Genomic DNA, 17852 nt, shown 5'->3' with positions numbered 1-17852 from the left:
AGAAAGTTCTCGCTGAGATAAGCCATAGCCTCAGGAGAAAGCGGAGAGCTCCAGCTTATTGCTCATTTAAGTACAACAAAGTCTAATGTAAAGGCAAACCTCCAAAAGGAATGAGTTTGGACATGATTGATCAATTGAGTGTGTGTGTGTGTATGTATGTATTAACAGGAAGAAAGACCCTTTTATTCTCTAAGTCTCTAAGTTGATGTAAAATTATAGGAAAATAATTAAATGTGTTACATGTCATTTACTTTAACTGAAGTTTTGTATACTCTGGACTCAGTCCAACAAGATAATGAGCAGTCCTGGGAGTTGCTCAGAGCACTTAATTGCTAGCGGTGCTAAGGGGACCTGAAGGCAATCACCACCTTGCAAGATGGAGTCCTCCAAGCCCAATATTTCCATGCAGTTCAGAAACTGGTGTATGTGTATAGAATATTTTTTATGTCAGCAACTACATTTTTCATCTAGCTCAATTATAATTATGCACACAGATATAAATGGGTTTTGGCAATGGTTAAATTTAATGTAAGAGTTCCAGATGACAGATGAAAATTATCATGTTTGGAAGGAGAAGACTAAGCAGATAAAAATATCAGCCACTTGGTTAGGCAATGTTAAACCCAATTTTGCCTTTAATGATGCTCACTCTTTTTCTGTGTGATTCTACATGCTTTTCCTGTCTACTTACTGGCACACCACAGATTACTCTAGCACTTGAGTTAGTTGTGTGAAATGTTGACATTCATAAACCTGTCGATTTTGCTCCTTCCTTTTCATTCAGTTCCTCTCCCCCTTTGAAACCAACCAACCAACCACCCTTTAAACTAAAGTCTTCAAGCTTTACGCTTGTAGCCTACAAATGGTGCTCCTGGGCTTGATGTTAACAACTTTCGTTACAATCTGTTTTGGCAATTTGAAAGTGCAGTTTATATTAGAGCAAGTAAACAGGACAAGCAAATATGACAGTAAGTTCCAAATATGAAATTGTTACTCAAACATACAATTAGGGCCGAGCTGCACTCTGAGATGTGCATAGCACAAACACAGAAGCCAGCAACGGGAGTTTTTCTTTAGATTCTGTGTGAAGACACGTTTGTGTCACATCTGAGAGAGTAATCTTCCTTTATCCTGTAGGTCTTTGTCTGAAAATTGGTATTTAGAGCATTCATATTTACGAGCAAGTTTTGCCATCAGTTACAGCCTGGTGCAGTTGCATGGATGTAGTTTGTGACAGATTGTGACCCCACTACTTAAAAATGTGAACAATTTGCTAAAGAGACAAAACAAAAAAAGTTACCCTTCTTATGATACAAATTCATGCACTCTGTTTTGGGGGAGCCTGTATTACCAGATTTCCATTGAAATGAAAACAATGTACTATAAACCAAACTTTATTTCTAATGAAATTGAATAGTCACATCAGAATTCAATTATCACTAAAGGTTTAAAATGTTATTTTCATATAACTGGGCAAAGAAACTGGGTTAATTTACTTCTTCGTACATTATGCTTTTTTTTAGTTTGTTCTGTTTTCAGTTTTTGCAGAGGAAATTAAAGCCATTTTTTAGGGCTCACTTTTTTTTTTACATGACCCTCATCCTTCTTTCCCCCGACATCTTGCATATTGTCAGGAAGAAGAACACCATGCATATATAAAATAAGTAAATTAATACATTTTCCCAGCTCTCTGGACAAACAAGGCAGTAGATGTGTGTTTTTTCTGTTCATACATGAATTAAATTCATGATCAAATGCTTATACCAAGGAAGATTAGGTAATACCAACTTGATCCAAGGCAGGCATACACTATGCAAGATTCCATACACCATCATGCTTATCCAGCAAAGCCAGCAGGAACTTGCCATCCAGCTCCTGGCTTCTTGACAGAAACTGCCCATTTAACCAAACTGTAGAGAGGTTTGTTTGATTTTAAATTTGAAAAAATTTACCAAGAACTAAGTTGAGAACAACTTATTTCATATATGACATAAATGAGGTTCCAACCTGACCTCAAGAGATAAAAGACTAATGGTACTAAGCTAGAGCCAGTTCCTGCAAGTTGTTGCGAGTCCTCAGTTCCCATTAAGGCTGCTTAACATTTTATTAAAGTGTTGCTCTTTTCTCCTTTAGCTATGTGATTACCTTTTCAGATTTATAGACACAGCTTCTTCCCCTCCTTTCAAAACTGCATGTGCAGAAATAGAGCCTTTGCAAAATTATTATGGCCATTTTGCTACCTTCTCATTGATAAAATTCACCACTGTTATTGGATTTTGAAGTTAAATGTTTTTAATTTTGAGACTATTTGACTGAATATTGAAAATTATCCCTCATAGTTTACAAGGACAAAAACAATGGCCCAGATCTCTAACAAAATAAATGCATTTCACTGCACACACAATTTGAGATTTCTGTGTGCATATTATATGCCCGTTTGATGCCACAAATCAGTGACATCCTTTGCAGCAGAGTGGATGTGAATTTTTATGTTTCAAATATTGAACAAAACGAATTTATGAGCATCTTAAATCGCTCCATACAAATTGGAAAATGTACAGGCAATTTAAAATGCTCATCCATCCATGAAAAGGTTGCCCAAAATATCTCAAACTTTTCATTAAGAGACCTACTTAATTTATTTAATTCTCCTACATCAATCTAGACTAGAATGCTTGGTTTGTGACTGTTATGCCAACATGATACTAACCAGCTATTAAATTTGTTGCTATGGGGCCTAAAAGGTGCTGGGTGCCTTGTGAAGGCTGCTCCAGTCCCACTGAAGTCAGGAAGTATACTGCACACCTTGCAGGATTGGGCCATTAATTCACACAACGGTCTGAGGACACAGAGCAAGTTTCACTCATTTCTGAGAAACTTCATCCTGATCCAGCCAATCATGCCTCACATTCCATTAGTACTTGTCTGATCTAAGCACTTCAGTGTCTGGGTTTCCGCTAACAAAAGAACAACAGTTTATGGCCACCCCTTTTATAACCCTTTTTTTTAACCCCCATCTATTGTTTTTTTCCCCTTTACGGTCATATTTCACTATAACACAAAAGAATCTTTCATGCATTATGAAAGCAACAGAGCACTATGAGAATTTCTGTGAATGCTGCAGGACTTAATATCAAGACAAAAGAAATGACTTTAAAATATCTGTTTCTACAGTATTACATCTACTGATAATATAAAATTTTGTATATTTGTGATAGGTATGCACATAACTGTGCTAACTTACCCCTGCAGTGAAGTTGTTTCAACTTCATTTCAAAGACAATATCTGAGAAGTGTCCAGTAGTTATGGGGAGGAGGGAAGAGAAAAATCAATGCACAACTAAACATTAAAAAAAAAGATTATTAGTAAGTTTTATATTTTGCTATATTAAAAGTGACATTTTAAAAAATATAAAAGAGCTTACCTTTCAACCAGTTAAAATCTTAATGAGATTCTTAATCTAACCGTGAAGTACATTCCTAACCTATTAAACACAGAAGTTACTCTGTGAGACAATCTAATAATATTAGATTAGATTTAATCTGTGTTTTATGTAGCGTTATACTTCTACAAAGTAGTATGATAAATCTAAAGATGTTTAGGATAGGCATAATTGAAACTGAACTTCATTTACCAATTTTTTTTAATTCTGCTTTACCCTCCCTTCAACATTAATTCTAATAAAGTCCTTTGATTTCAAGTCCAGATATCATTTATATAGCATGAGAAGAAAAAAAATCTTCACTGACATACGACATCTTTTTCAGGTATGGAAAGATGGGAGTTGAACATCCATGCTTTACACCTATTCCCCTGCATAGAAAAAGGAATTAGGAAATAAAATATTTCTTACCTGAAACAAATTTGCTTGGTCTGAAAAGAAATGCAAATGTGTTTGGTGCAAGAGCCAGACAGTATAGTTAATTAAGCAACAAGGTCCCATACCCGCAAAGAAACCCTTCATTCCACTCAAGAAATATTTTTCTTGCAAGTTGGTAAAGGTCAAGATCCTTTTCTGAAAACACTTTTCACCAGTGTATCTTTCTGGTTTTGTGCAACTATTTTTTTGTAATGGCTAAAACAAAGAAAAGAATAAAGAATTTACAAAAACAGCTTACAGAGCCTAGCTCTGAAAGTCAGAATACCCATTAGAACTGAAGCTGGGTAAAGCCAAAGGCAATGTTGAATTTTACTCTACATAATATCCACTGGACATATATATTATGTTCTATAACAATTCTCCATCTTTGTGCAGTCAGCTTAATGTCCAGTGTAGGAATATATGAATATATAAAATAGTTAGGATGAAATTTTCAAAAGCAGCATAGTGCTTTTGAGGATAAGTTCCATTTTTGAAAATCCCACTCCATGTCAAAGGTGTTATTCAGCATTAATATTGGCATAAATTAACGCATTACAATGCTTTTCCATTGTTAGCATTTGTACCTCTTTTCTTATCTAGATGCCATTTTCCCCGTATTTTCTTTCTAAAATTAAATATCAGTGTCTTATTTTATTTTAGAATTTTATTTTGCAAGCTATGCTTATTTTGAGAACTCCTGTAGAGGAATATATATCAAACAATATAAATATTATTTGCAAACAATAATGTTGAATAAAAAAGTAAAATGCATATAACCTTTGTAGTATAGCAAATACTACAAACACCTTTGACGGAAACTGGAGAGATGAACACACCTGCCAATGTGCTGTGTAAGTGTACGGTATAAGCTTACACACATTTCAGAACCTGTCACACAAATCAGTCATCAAATTCATTTTCTTCACTCTCACAGACTCCGTTAGAAACACCACAAACCTACAACCATGCCTTTTCTTATGTGTACCATGTCTGATCTGCTATCGCTTGAGGAGATAGTCACATACGTTACTAATTTGCTCCTGAGTCCTTTTCAGTCTTTGTAATTCAGGTGTGTCAGTCACAATGCTGAACCCTCTTCCTTTGCTTTCTTCAAAGTCTCTTTTGTATTTAACCTAAGGAATAGAAAATACAGAAGAACAGTTATTTTCACAATGTACTATTAGTAATATCACAGACTAAGATTTTTTTTAAGTACTCGATACTGGCTGATAGCCCTGGAGGGTGAATTCTTCTCTTTATCCACAGAAAACAGGGCAGCAGTTGGGCAACTTTCCCTACTGTTCCACCCATGTGCCTCCTATACCTAGGAGTAAGGAGTCTTCATGCCCATTTCATCCTTATACCAGTAGCCTCTGCTGACGATTGCTAACAAAGATGTCACGCAAGGACCATGAAACACTGACTACGTTCAGACATGCTTTGTAATTAAAAATAAAATTTAGCAGAGGTTAAACCAGGGTTCATATAACAACGTTTCATGTTCCAATTCTCTCTTTATAATGGGGTTCATCATTCTCCTCCCCATTCTAAATACAAATTGCACACAAAAACTGTGCAACTGTTAAAAGAACATTATATACAAGCACAGATCCCACTGACATTTTGGTTGCTCAGCACTTCTACAGTTAGACCCCAGGGTCTCAAGTTTGGCAGCCAGAAAATGAGGAAAACACGGTTACTCACCTTGTAACTGGTGTTCTTCGAGATGTGTTGCTCATATCCATTCCAGGTAGGTGTGCGCGCCACGCGTGCACGTTTACTGGAAACTTTTTTACCCTAGCAACTCTAGTGGGCCGGCAGGTCGCCCCCTAGAGTGGCGCCACTATGGCACTTGATATATACCCCTGCCAGCCCGCCCGCTCCTCAGTTCCTTCTTGCCGGCTACTCTGACAGTGGGGAAGGAGGGCGGGTGTAGAATGGATATGAGCAACACATCTCAAAGAACACCAGTTACAAGGTGAGTAACCGTCTTTTCTTCTTCGAGTGATTGCTCATATCCATTCCAGGTAGGTGAATCCCAAGCCTTACCTAGGCAGTGGGGTCGGAGTGAGAAGTCGCGGTCTGGAGTACTGCAGAGCCAAAGGCCGCATCATCTCTGGACTGCTGAACCAGGGCATAATGGGAAGCGAATGTGTGGACCGATGACCAGGTCGCCGCCCTACAAATCTCTTGGATCGGCACATGGGCAAGGAAAGCCAGCGATGACGCCTGTGCTCTGGTGGAGTGAGCAGTCACACGGCCCGTCGGAATGTGGGCCAGGTCATAACAGGTCCTGATACAGGAGGTAACCCAGGAAGATATCCTCTGCGAGGAAATCGGTAGCCCCTTGACCCGGTCCACTACCGCCACAAATAACTGGGGGGACTTGCGGAATGGTTTGGTCCTGTCCACATAAAATGCTAGCGCCCGACGGACATCTAGCGAGTGGAGCTGTTGCTCCCTGCGGGACGAATGGGGCTTTGGGAAAAAGACGGGGAGGAAGATCTCCTGGTTAATGTGGAAAGCTGAGACCACCTTGGGAAGAAAGGCAGGGTGTGGTCTCAGCTGCACCTTGTCTTTATGGAAGACCGTATACGGGGGATCTACTGTGAGGGCCCGTAGTTCTGACACCCGTCTAGCTGAGGTGATGGCCACTAGGAAGGCGGTCTTCCATGAGAGATAGAGCAGGGAGCAAGTAGCTAACGGCTCAAATGGAGGACCCATGAGCCGAGTTAGGACCAGGTTGAGATCCCATGAAGGGGCAGGAGGGTGGATCTGTGGATAGAGACGTTCCAGTCCCTTCAGGAATCTCGCCACCATAGGGTGGGAGAAGACAGAACATCCGTCCCCTCCAGGATGAAACGTGGAGATAGCCGCTAGGCGGACCCAAAGGGACGACAAGGCCAGACCCTGGGCCTTGAGGGACCAGATGTAGTCTAGAATAGTGGTGAAGGGAATCTCCATAGGGAGAAGACCTTTCTTCGAACACCAACAGGAGAAACGCTTCCACTTAGCCAAGTAAGTAGCCCTGGTGGAAGGCTTTCTACTGCCCAGGAGAACCTCCCAAACCGGGGTAGAGCAGCGTAACTCGGAGCCTGTCAACCACGCAGATGCCGTAAGGTGCAGAGACGGAAGGACCGGGTGACAGAGCCTGCCGTGGTCCTGGGTGATCAGGTCCGGATGTAGGGGCAGGGCAACTGGGTTGGCTACTGAGAGGTCCAGCAACATGGGGTACCAATGTTGTCTGGCCCACGCTGGAGCTATGAGAATCACAGGAGCTCTGTCTCTGCGCACCTTGAGGAGGACCCTGTGTATCAGCGGAACGGGAGGGAATGCGTAAAACAGGTGGGTCGCCCATGGGATCAGGAAGGCATCCGCTATAGACCCGGGCTCCCGACCCTGAAAGGAGCAGAATGTTCGACATTTCCTGTTCTCCCTGGACGCGAAGAGGTCCATCCGGGGACGACCCCACCTCTGGAAGAGTGAGAGGGCGACGTCTGGACGGAGGGACCACTCGTGCGAGCGGAAGGACCTGCTCAGTCGATCCGCTAGAGTGTTTCGTACTCCCGGGAGATAGGAGGTGGAAAGGTGAACGGCATGGGCTATACAAAACTCCCAGAGACGCATCGCCTCGAGACATAGGGGAGAGGACCTGGTGCCGCCCTGCTTGTTGATGTAGAACATGGTCGTCCTGTTGTCGGTGAACACCGCGACACAACGACCTTGAAGGTGATGGATGAACGCTTGACAAGCAAGACGGACTGCTCTCAGCTCCCGCATGTTGATGTGGAGGTCCAGCTCCTGAGGGGTCCACAGGCCCTGAGTTCTTCGGGCGCCGCAGTGTGCCCCCCAGCCCAGATCTGAGGCATCCGTAGTCAGGGATGCCGAGGGCTGGGGCGGATGAAACGAAAGCCCCGCACAGACTACGGACTGGTCCAGCCACCACCGAAGGGAGTCCAGTACCCTTTGGGGAACGGTGACAACTGTGTCCAATGAATGTCTGGCCGGCCGGTACTGCGCGATGAGCCAAGATTGAAGAGGCCTCATGCGGAGTCGGGCATACGCTGTCATGAATGTACAGGCCGCCATATGTCCCAGGAGGGCCAGACATGTTCTTAGAGAGGTCAGCGGGGCCGCCTGCAAGTGCAGAATGATGGCCGACAGCGACTGGAACCTGGGCAAGGGTAGCAAGGCCCTGGCTAGGGTAGAGTCCAGAACGGCCCCGATGAACTCTATCCTCTGCGTGGGGAGCATAGTAGACTTGTCCACGTTGATCATGAGGCCTAGGGCAGCAAAGAGGTTGCTGACCCTGCGGACGTGGTCGCGGACCTGCAGCTCCAATGTGCCCCGGATCAGCCAGTCGTCGAGGTAGGGGAACATGTGAATGCGGCTGCGCCGAAGGTGTGCGACAACAACTGGCATGCATTTCGTGAACACCCTCGGGGCCGTAGAGAGGCCAAACGGGAGGACCGCAAATTGATAATGTTGGCGGTTGACCACAAAGCGGAGGAGATGCCTGTGCTGGGGGAATATGGCGATATGGAAGTAAGCATCCTGCATGTCGAGGGCGGCGTACCAGTCTCCGGGACCCAGGGATGGGATGATGGTTCCAAGGGTTACCATATGGAACTTCAACTTTACCATATACTTGTTGAGTTCCCGCAGGTCGAGGATAGGCCTGAGGCCCCCCTTGGACTTGGGGATTAGAAAGTAGCGGGAATAAAACCCCTTGCCCTTCTCACTCTCTGGAACCTCCTCTATGGCTCCCTTGACGAGGAGCGTCTGCACCTCCTGACGGAGGAATTGCTCCTGAGAGGGGTCCCTGAAGAGGGACGAGGATGGGGGGGGGCGATGAAAACTGCAGGCGATAACCGGCCTGCACAGTATGCAAGACCCAACGGTCTGATGTTATTTGGGTCCACGCCGGGAGGAAAAACGAAAGACGGTTGGAAAACTGTGGGGAAGGATCCGGAGGGGAAACTGGTACTGCGCCCTTGGGCGCACCTTCAAAATGAAGGCTTGGGTCCAGGAGGGGCCTTGGTGGAGCCTTGGTTTTGCCCCGTTTGGCCACTCGACTGTCTGCGTCGGTTGTTCCTGCCGCGGCGCCTAGTGAGGTCCTGCCGCGGACGGAACTGAGGATACGGCCGACGCTGCTGTTGTTGGTTCTGCTGCCGGAATGGCCTGCGCTGTGTCGCAGGCATATGCATCCCCAAAGACCGTATTATGACCCTATTGTCTTTAAGGTCCTTTAGTCTGGGGTCTGTTTTAGCGGAAAACAGGCCCTGGCCTTCGAAGGGGAGGTCCTGGATAGTATGCTGGAGCTCTGGCGGAAGCCCAGAGACCTGAAGCCAGGAAATGTGGCGCATCGTAAGCCCCGAGGCAAGGGTCCGAGCGGCCGAGTCCGCAGCATCTAAGGAGGCTTGTAGCAAGGTCCTCGCTACCTTTTTGCCCTCATCCAGGATGGCGGTAAACTCCTGACGGGCGTCCTGTGGTAACAGCTCTGCAAATTTTCCCGCCGCTACCCAAGAGTTAAAGGAGTAGCGGCTAAGGAGAGCCTGCTGGTTCGAGACCCTGAGCTGTAGCGCCCCCGCTGAATAGACCTTGCGGCCCAGGAGGTCCATCCGTCTCGCCTCCTTAGACTTGGGTGCCGGGGCCTCTTGACCGTGGCGCGCCCTGTCGTTCACCGACTGGACCACAAGGGAGCAGGGTGTCGGGTGAACGTGCAGGTATTCATAGCCCTTCGAGTGGGCCATGTACTTCCTTTCCACTCCTCAAGCGGTCGGAGGGATGGAGGCCGGTGACTGCCAGACAGTAGCGGCGTTGGCCTGAATAGTCTTGATAAAAGGCAGGGCCACTCTAGTGGGCGCATCGGCGGAGAGGATGCTCACCACAGGGTCCTCGATTTCAGAGACCTCCTCTGCTTGAATGTCTAGGTTTTGTGCCACGCGTCGGAGGAAGTCCTGGTGTGCCCTAAGATCTAGAGGGGGAGGGCTGGAGGACGAGGTACTCGCCACTGCCTCATCCGGGGAAGACGACGAGGAAACCCCCCCGCAACAGAGCGTCCATGGGGGGTTCTGTCTGGGGCTGCACCTCCATCACTGGAGGGAGCTCTGGGTCCTGGTGGCTGGACCTGTCTTCTGCTTCCGGGGAAGGAGGGGGTCTAGACACCGTTGCCTCTGGTGGCCTGCATTCCGCCGCAGGGCGGGGAGTGATATGTTGTGGACCCTGGGCTTGGCGGTACGCCCATGGGGTCCAAAACCCCCACTGTTGAGGCCCTCGTTCCTAAGGCGGAGGGTCCTGAAACAGGGCCGAGTGTCTGTCCTGGCCCAACGCATAGGCGCTCTCTGCCTGAGAGGACACGGATGGTTCCCTTCAAGGCCACGGAGGCGCTGAGCCAGTTTGATAGACCTCTCTATGTGCCGACGCCGACGCTCTCCTCAATGCCGAGGATTGGTGCCGCGACCCGTAGCGGTGCCGGGATCGGGACCGGGAACGGCGTGGTAGTCGGTGCCGGGATCCGGATCGGGATCTGCCTCGAGGTCGGTGCCGAGAGCAGGACCGCGATCTTCGTTCAGCGCGGTGCCGGGATGGCAGTGGGGACCGGGACCTGCCACCGACGCGGTGCCGGGAGGTCGACCGGGAAAAGACCGTTACTCACCTTTGTAACTGTTGTTCTTCGAGATGTGTTGCTCATATCCATTCCAGTTAGGTGTGTGCGCCGCGCATGCACATTCGTCGGAAAACTTTTACCCTAGCAACTCAGTGGGCCAGCAGGTCGCCCCCTAGAGTGGCGCCGTCATGGTGCTCGATATATACCCCTGCCGGCCCACCCGCTCCTCAGTTCCTTCTTGCCGGCTACTCCAACAGTGGGTGTGGAATGGATATGAGCAACACATCTCGAAGAACAACAGTTACAAAGGTGAGTAACCGTCTTTTCTTCTTCGAGTGATTGCTCATATCCATTCCAGTTAGGTGAATCCCAAGCCTTACCTAGGCGGTGGGGTCGGAGTGAAATGTGGCAGAATGAAAACTGCTGAGCCAGAGACTACAGCATCTCTTGACTGTTGAACCAGGGCATACTGCGAAGCAAAGGTATGGACCGAGGACCAATGGAGCTGTGCAACAGATCTCGTGGGTAGGAACACCAGCCAGCAAGGCGGCAGATGAAGCCTGAGCCCTGGTAGAATGCACGGTGATGTGGCTTGGGGAAATATGAGCCAAATCATAACAAGTGCGGATGTACGCCATCACCCAAGATGAGATCCTCTGAGAGGAAAACAAGCAAGCCTTCCCTTTGGTCTGCTACCATGACAGACCTGGGGCACCTTACGAAATGGTTCTGTCAGCGCAATATAAATGCGAGCACTCTACAGATGTCCAGGGAGTGCAATTGTTGCGCCCATTGTGTTGAGCTGTGGGTAACACGAAAGGCCGAAACCACCTTACGGAGGAAAGCCGGGTGTGGTCATAACTGCACCTTGTCTTTGTGAAACCTAGTGTACGGCGGAACCACCGTAAGAGCTCTGAGCTCGGAGACTCGTCTGGCCGATGTAACAGCTACGAGGAAAGTTGTCGTCCAAGACAGGTATAGCAGAGGGCCGGTCGCAAAAGGCTCGAATGGGAAAGACATAAGTCTGGTTAAAACTAGGTTGAGGTCCCAGGTTGGAGCTGGGCAGCGCACCCAAGGGTGCAAGCGCTCCAAGCCCTTGAGGAACCTCGAACCCATAGAGTGTGAGAACACGGAACGTCCACCTTAGCCTGGCTGGAAGGTAGAGATGGCTGACAAGTGTACCCTCAGCGATGATACCGCCAGGTCCTGCCGCTGAAGGCCAGAGGCAGGCCAAATAGAGGGGATCGAGACCTCAGTAGGAGCAAGATCGAGCGTATTGCACCTGTAGAAGAAACAATTCCACTCGGCCAGGTACGTTGATCAGGTGGAAGGCTTCCTGCCACCCCGGCTCAGTTACACAGCAGCCACACTGTGAGGCGAAGAGGCTGCAAGTCCGGGTGACGAAGCCTGTCGTGGCCCTGAGTGATGAGGTCTGGGTGGGGTGGAAGGGTAATTGGGTTGGTTATTGACAGGCCGAGCAACGTGGTATATCAGTGCTGCCTGGACCACGCTGGAGTGATCATGATGATGCGCGCTCTGCCCCCGTGGAGTTTGAGTAGGACCTAATGAACCAGTGGGAACAGTGGGAAGGCATAAAGGAGTTGGCCTTTCCACGGCATCAGGAATGCGTCCAAGATCGATCCCGAGGAGAGACCTTGGAAGGAGCAGAACATCTGGCATTTTCTGCTCTCGCGGTGAGTGAACAGGTCTATGTGAGGAAAAATCTCCACTTCTGGAAAGCAGAACGCCTCACATGGGGCAGAGTGACCACTCGTAAGACAGGAAAGACCTGCTGAGTCAAAGCGCCAAGGCATTCCGAACGCCTGGGAGAAAGGACGTCACCAGCTCCATCGAGTGGGCCATGCAAAAGTCCCAGAAATGGATGGCCTCCTGACAAAAGGGGGGAGGACCATGTCCCTCCCTGGTTATTTATGAAGCACATGGCCGTTGTGTTGGCTGTAAACACCGAGATACCACGGCCTCGCAGCTGCCGCTGGAACCCCTGGCATGCCAGGCGGACTACTCTCATTTTGGGGTCATTGATGTGGAATGCCAGCTCCCGAGAAGACCAAAGGCCTTAAGCTCGGAGGTGACCATGAGCACTCGAGCAGAGAGATGACGCCTCCGTTGTCAGGGGCAGTGAGGGCTGGGGCGGATGGAACCGCATCCCTGCCCACACCAGGGAGGGAGTTAGCCACCACTCTAGGGAGCCTAAGGTGCTCGAGGGAACGGTGACTACCATGACCATTGGCTCCCTGTCCGGGCGGTACGCCGAGGTGAGCCGGACTTGGAGAGGACGGAGGCGGAGTTTGGCATGTTTGGTTACAAACTTGCGGGCAGCCATGGACCCAGGAGACTGAGACAAGTGCGAGCCGAGGTCGTTGGGAAAGTCTGCAGACCTCGGATGATTGTTGCCATCGCCTAATATCGTGGCTGTGATAAGCAGGCTCTGGCTAGGTCGGAGACCAGGATAGCCCCTAGGAAGTCCAACCTCTGCGTGGGAACCAGAGTGGATTGCTCTATAGTAATCATCAGGCCTAGACCTGTGAATAAGACCGTGACAATGCCCACGTGCTGAGTGGTTTGTGTCTCGGAGTCTCCTCGGATAAGCGAATCGTCCAGATATGGAAAAACGCATATCCGACATCAGCGAAGGTAGGCGGCGACTATGGCAATATACTTGGTCAATACCTGTGGGGCTGCAGAAAGGCCAAACAGTAGGACCGTAAACCAGAAGTACTGAGGGTTGGCTAGAAAGCGGAGGTATCTCCTGTGCAGAGGGAAGATGGCGTTGTGAAAGTACGCGTCATTCATATTGAGGGCGGCATAGCAGTCCCCAGGAGGCAAGGATGGGATAATGGTTCCCAGGGATACCATGCGGAACTTCAACCTTATCCTAAAATGGTTGAGTCCGCGCAGGACTAGGAAGGTCTGAGATTGCCGTTCGAGTGGGGGACTAGGGCATAACGGGAGTAAACCCGCTTGCCCCTTTCGTCCGTCAGCATCTGCACCTCTTGTACGAGGAATTGCTCGTGAGAGGGGTCCCTGAAGGGGGACAGGGTTGGAACAAATTAGAGGTGGTACCCATGCTCCACCGTGCGCAGGACCCAGCGATCTGAAATTAACTGGGGCCACGCCAGGAGAAAGCGGGATTGGGATCCCGGCCTGTGACTGGTACACCGCCCTCAGGCGTACCTTAGAAGGTTCGCCTTTGGTCCCAGTGGTAATTGCGAGGGACTTTGACCTTGGCTCTTTAAGGGTCCTGACGTTTGTCTGCGACCACCTTGGCCTCGCCGTTTGCCAAAGTCCTGTCTCTGGCTAGGCACAGAGTATGGCGGCTGGGGACAGAAAGGCCTGCGTGTGGTCGCTGGCATATGCATGCTGAGAGAGCACATTAGGACCCTATTGTCCATCTGGTTTCGCAGCCTGGGGCTGTCTTTGCCGCGAAGAGGCCTTTACCAACAAAGGGTAAGTCCTGAATGACATACTGCAGCTCCGGCCGGCAGAATGGCATACTGCACCTCATGGCGACACCAAAGGCCAGAGTCCTGGCTGCTGAGTCTGCTGCGTCCAACGAGGCCTGGAGGGACGCTCTGGGTACCTTTTTCCCCCGTCCTCCAAGACGGCAGCGAACTCTTGGCGAGAGTTTTGAGGTAGAAACTCCATAAACTAAACTACCTTCACCCAGGTGCTATAATTATAGCAGCTAAGCAAGGCTTGTTGCTTTGCTACCCAGAGCTGCAGGGCCTCTGCAGAGTACACCTGGCGGCCAAGTAGGTTCATTCGCCAAGCCTCCTTCGGTTTCGGGGCTGGCGCCTGCTGGCTATGCCAATACCTCTCCTTAACAGACTGAAAGACTAGTGAGCAGAGAGGAGAGCGGACAGACGAGTAGTCGGTACCCCTTAGAGGGCACCATACCGGGTCCTCTACCTCTGGGACCTCCTCCACCTCAAGTTGTCGGGGGGCGTATCAGAATCATGGTCCTGAGCATAAGATCTGCGCATGTGGGATGACACGGATGCGTGTCTGGATGGCCATGGAGGTACTAAAAAAAAAAGGCATGGGCAGAGTCTCTGACTCTATCGGACCTTGCCCAACTCGGCACCGGGAACCGGCACCGGGAGGCGTACCGGTACCTGGAACGAGATCCAGACCTGCAACCAGAACGGTGCTGGGAGGTCGACCGAGATCTCGAGGCTCGGGGAGAGGCTATGGGAGTCACGGTACCTGTCGCGGTGCCGGGAGTCGGAACGGTGCCGATAGTAGCGGGTCGGCGAACAGGATACCGACCAGTGCACCGAGTGCGACCAGTACCGATGAGGAAAACAGCACCGGGACTGCAAGTGGTGTCGGGTGTGCCGACGAGACCTGGAGCGTCTGTGGGACCGTGATCATGAACGGTGCCGCTCTGCTGTGCTGACAGAGGACGGTCATAGGAAGAGACTGTATTACCCGCACCGGCGGTGCTGGGGTCAGGCAGCATTGACTCTGTCATGGCAATGAGATCCCTCGCCATTGGTAATGTCTCCGGCGTGGAGGGAACAGCAGGCTCAACCACAGTGCATACTGGGGAGCTGTCAGGCACCGGATTCGACGGCCCTCGTGGGACCGGGATCGACGGTATCGAGGTCGTCAGAGCTTCGGTAGGTGTCGGTGCCGGGCGATCCGACTTAGATGAGCTCTCTGGCTGTGGTGCAGTTGGCACGGAAGCAGCAGGAGCAGTAAGCTCAACCACGGCACGTGCCGGGGAGCCGTCAGGCACCGGATTCGACGGCCCTTGTGGGACCGGGATCGACGGTGCCGACGTCGTCGGTGCCTCAGCAGGTGTCGGTGCCGGACGATCCGACTTAGACGAGCTCTCTGGCTGTGGTGCAGTTGGCACAGAAGCAGCGGGAGCAGTAAGCTCTACCACGGCGCGTGCCGGGGAGCTGACAGGCACTAATTCAATGGCCCTGGGGGACTGGAATCGACGGTGCCGATGTCATCGGTGCCTCTGCAGGTGTCAGTGCCGGGCAATCCGACTTAGACGAGCTCTCTGGCTGCGATGCAGGTGGCACGGAAGCAGCAGGAGCAGGCGCGTGCCGGGGAGCCGTCAGGCACCAGCAGGAATTGTAGGCTCTCTCGACCTCGGAGGAAGGGAGCGGTGTCGAGTTGACTTCGGTGCCGGCGACGGCCGGTGCCGAAAGGCCTTGGCAGTACCAGCGGGGTCTGGTGCCGAGGAGGCGCTTCTGCCAGCCACTTGATCATCGCTCGGTGCCAAAGGTGGAGGGGTAAGTGAAAGTCCCGCTCCTTTTTGTTCTCAGCTTAAAAGCCTTGCAAATGGGGCACTTAGCTGTCAAGTGTGATTCCCTGAGGCACTTCAAACAGGAGTCATGTGGATCTCCCTTCGGCACCGGCTTCTGGCAGGCCGAGCCCATTTTAAAACCCGGTGAGCCGTGCATGGGCTCTGGCACCAGGTGCAGGGAAGGGGCTACTTCCTGAACCCCGCTAACTATTACTAAACTAACTATGTTAGCAAAGAAAAAACGTATAACTATACAAATATATATATAAAGGAATTATAACTGCATAACTATATACGAGAACTACGAGTACCTAGGGAAGTGGAGGTCAGCTAAGCCATGCTCCACTGTTCCAACGACCGACACGGGCGGTAAGAAGGAACTGAGGAGCGGGTGGGCCGGCAGGGGTATATATCGAGCACCATGACGGCGCCACTCTAGGGGGCGACCTGCCGGCCCACTGAGTTGCTAGGGTAAAAGTTTTCCAACGAATGTGCACGCGCAGCGTACACACCTAACTGGAATGGATATGAGCAATCACTTGAAGAAGAACGGGACCTACCACCAGCTCGGTGCCAGGAGGTCGACCGAGGAGCTGAACGCCGAGGTGAACGGCTCCTAGAGTCTCGGTGCCGGTGGTAAGAGGAGCCAGACCAGGACCATGCAGATGCTGATCAGCGCCGCGAGTGCGACCGGTACCGCTCACGTCTCCAGGGTGATCGGTGCCTGGACTCCGGAGACAGCGCTCTCAGCATCGGTTTGCCTCTGGAGATTACCCGTCCCGGGGGTGCCGTGGTCTGAGGCTGCGATGGCTCCGTGAGCGCTATCAAGTCCCATGCCGAGGCAAAGGTCTCCGGCGTAGATGGGACTAACAGCTCAACCCCTGATCTCAAAGGGGAGCTAGGAGGGGCTGGACTCGACAGACCTTCCAGATCCGGAGTCGACAGCAGCCCTGCAGGCGGTGCCGCGGCCAAGGTAGGTGCCAGGCATTCCACTCGAGCCTGCCTCGATGGTGTTGCAGACCTCGAGGGTCTTGGATCTGCTCCCGGTGCCGGGGATGGACGATGCCGGGGAGTCTTGCCAGTGCCGGCGCGGTCCGGTGCCAGAGTAGAAGTGGCCGGTTGCGCCGCCAGTGCCGGAGTCAGTGCCGCTTCCATTAGGAGAGTGCGGAGTCTTTGATCCCTCTCCTTCTTTGTGCGAGGCTTAAGGGCCTTGCATATATGACACTTCTCACTGATGTGCGATTCCCCCAGGCACTTGAGGCACGCGTCGTGGGGATCGCTAGTCGGCATCGGCTTCTTGCATGCCGAGCACTGCTTGAAGCCCGGCGAACCAGGCATGAGCCCGGTGCCGGGCGCCAGGAAGGGCAACGGCCCACCCGCGAACAAGTTAAAAAACTATATATGATAAACAACTAACTAATATACTACTTCAAACTGTCTATAAAACTATTTACAACTACGACTACGAACAGTGTACAGGAGAGGTAGGTACGTGGAGGACAGCAAGCCGCACTCCACAGTTCCAGCAACCGACACGACGGTAAGAAGGAACTGAGGAGCGGGCGGGCCGGCAGGGGTATATATCAAGTGCCATAGTGGCGCCACTCTAGGAGGCGACCTGCCGGCCCACTGGAGTTGCTAGGGTAAAAAAGTTTCCGGCAAACGTGCACGCGCAACGCGCACACCTACCTGGAATGGATATGAGCAATCACTCGAAGAAGAACACACAATTATTTACCATGTGTGAAAAGTCTGGTTTAAATGACTTGTTCAGCATTATGTGGGAACTCAAAGGCAGAGGCAGGAATAGAAGCCAGTTCTTCCAAGGCAATACTGAACTGCCCTAACCATGAAACCATCCTTTCTCTTCCTGCAAACCCTGCCTCATTCCTTACGCACCTTCCAATACATTCAGTAGATAAGGCAGGAATCCTATGGACATTTCTTTCATTAAACAAGTTTTGCAAAATTATAAGCAACTGAAACCGCGGTCTTATAATAGGAAGTGTTAGACAACCTTAATGATGGATAGTGCTACCAACCCTGCCTATGATAATATGTTTAAACAGAAAAAACTATACATTGCGTGCAATAA

The 17852-nt window shown here is 50.3% G+C and overlaps 1 protein-coding gene across 7 annotated transcripts in view; it reads right to left on the bottom strand.

Annotated features, from left to right (window-relative positions):
* Positions 1–17852, bottom strand: part of NEBL (nebulette) — a 439204-nt gene that overhangs the window by 205962 nt on the left and 215390 nt on the right. For 5 of the 7 annotated variants that reach the window (XM_030550405.1, XM_030550407.1, XM_030550408.1 and 2 more), the window contains exon 1: positions 3245–3304. Coding sequence is in view for 2 of the 7 variants with exons in the window: in XM_030550411.1 (XP_030406271.1) it covers positions 4889–4996 (108 nt within the window). In the remaining 5 variants the exon portion in view is untranslated. Of the gene's footprint in view, positions 1–3244; positions 3305–4888; positions 4997–17852 lie in introns of those variants that run through there. The other 2 variants (XM_030550411.1, XM_030550412.1) reach the window with 1 other exon arrangement.

Source organism: Gopherus evgoodei, chromosome 2 (genome assembly GCF_007399415.2).
Source record: "Gopherus evgoodei ecotype Sinaloan lineage chromosome 2, rGopEvg1_v1.p, whole genome shotgun sequence".
NCBI classification, from domain to species: Eukaryota; Metazoa; Chordata; order Testudines; family Testudinidae; genus Gopherus; species Gopherus evgoodei.
The sequence above is the reverse complement of the archived record's forward strand: the minus strand, read 5'-3'. Positions and strand labels throughout refer to the sequence as shown.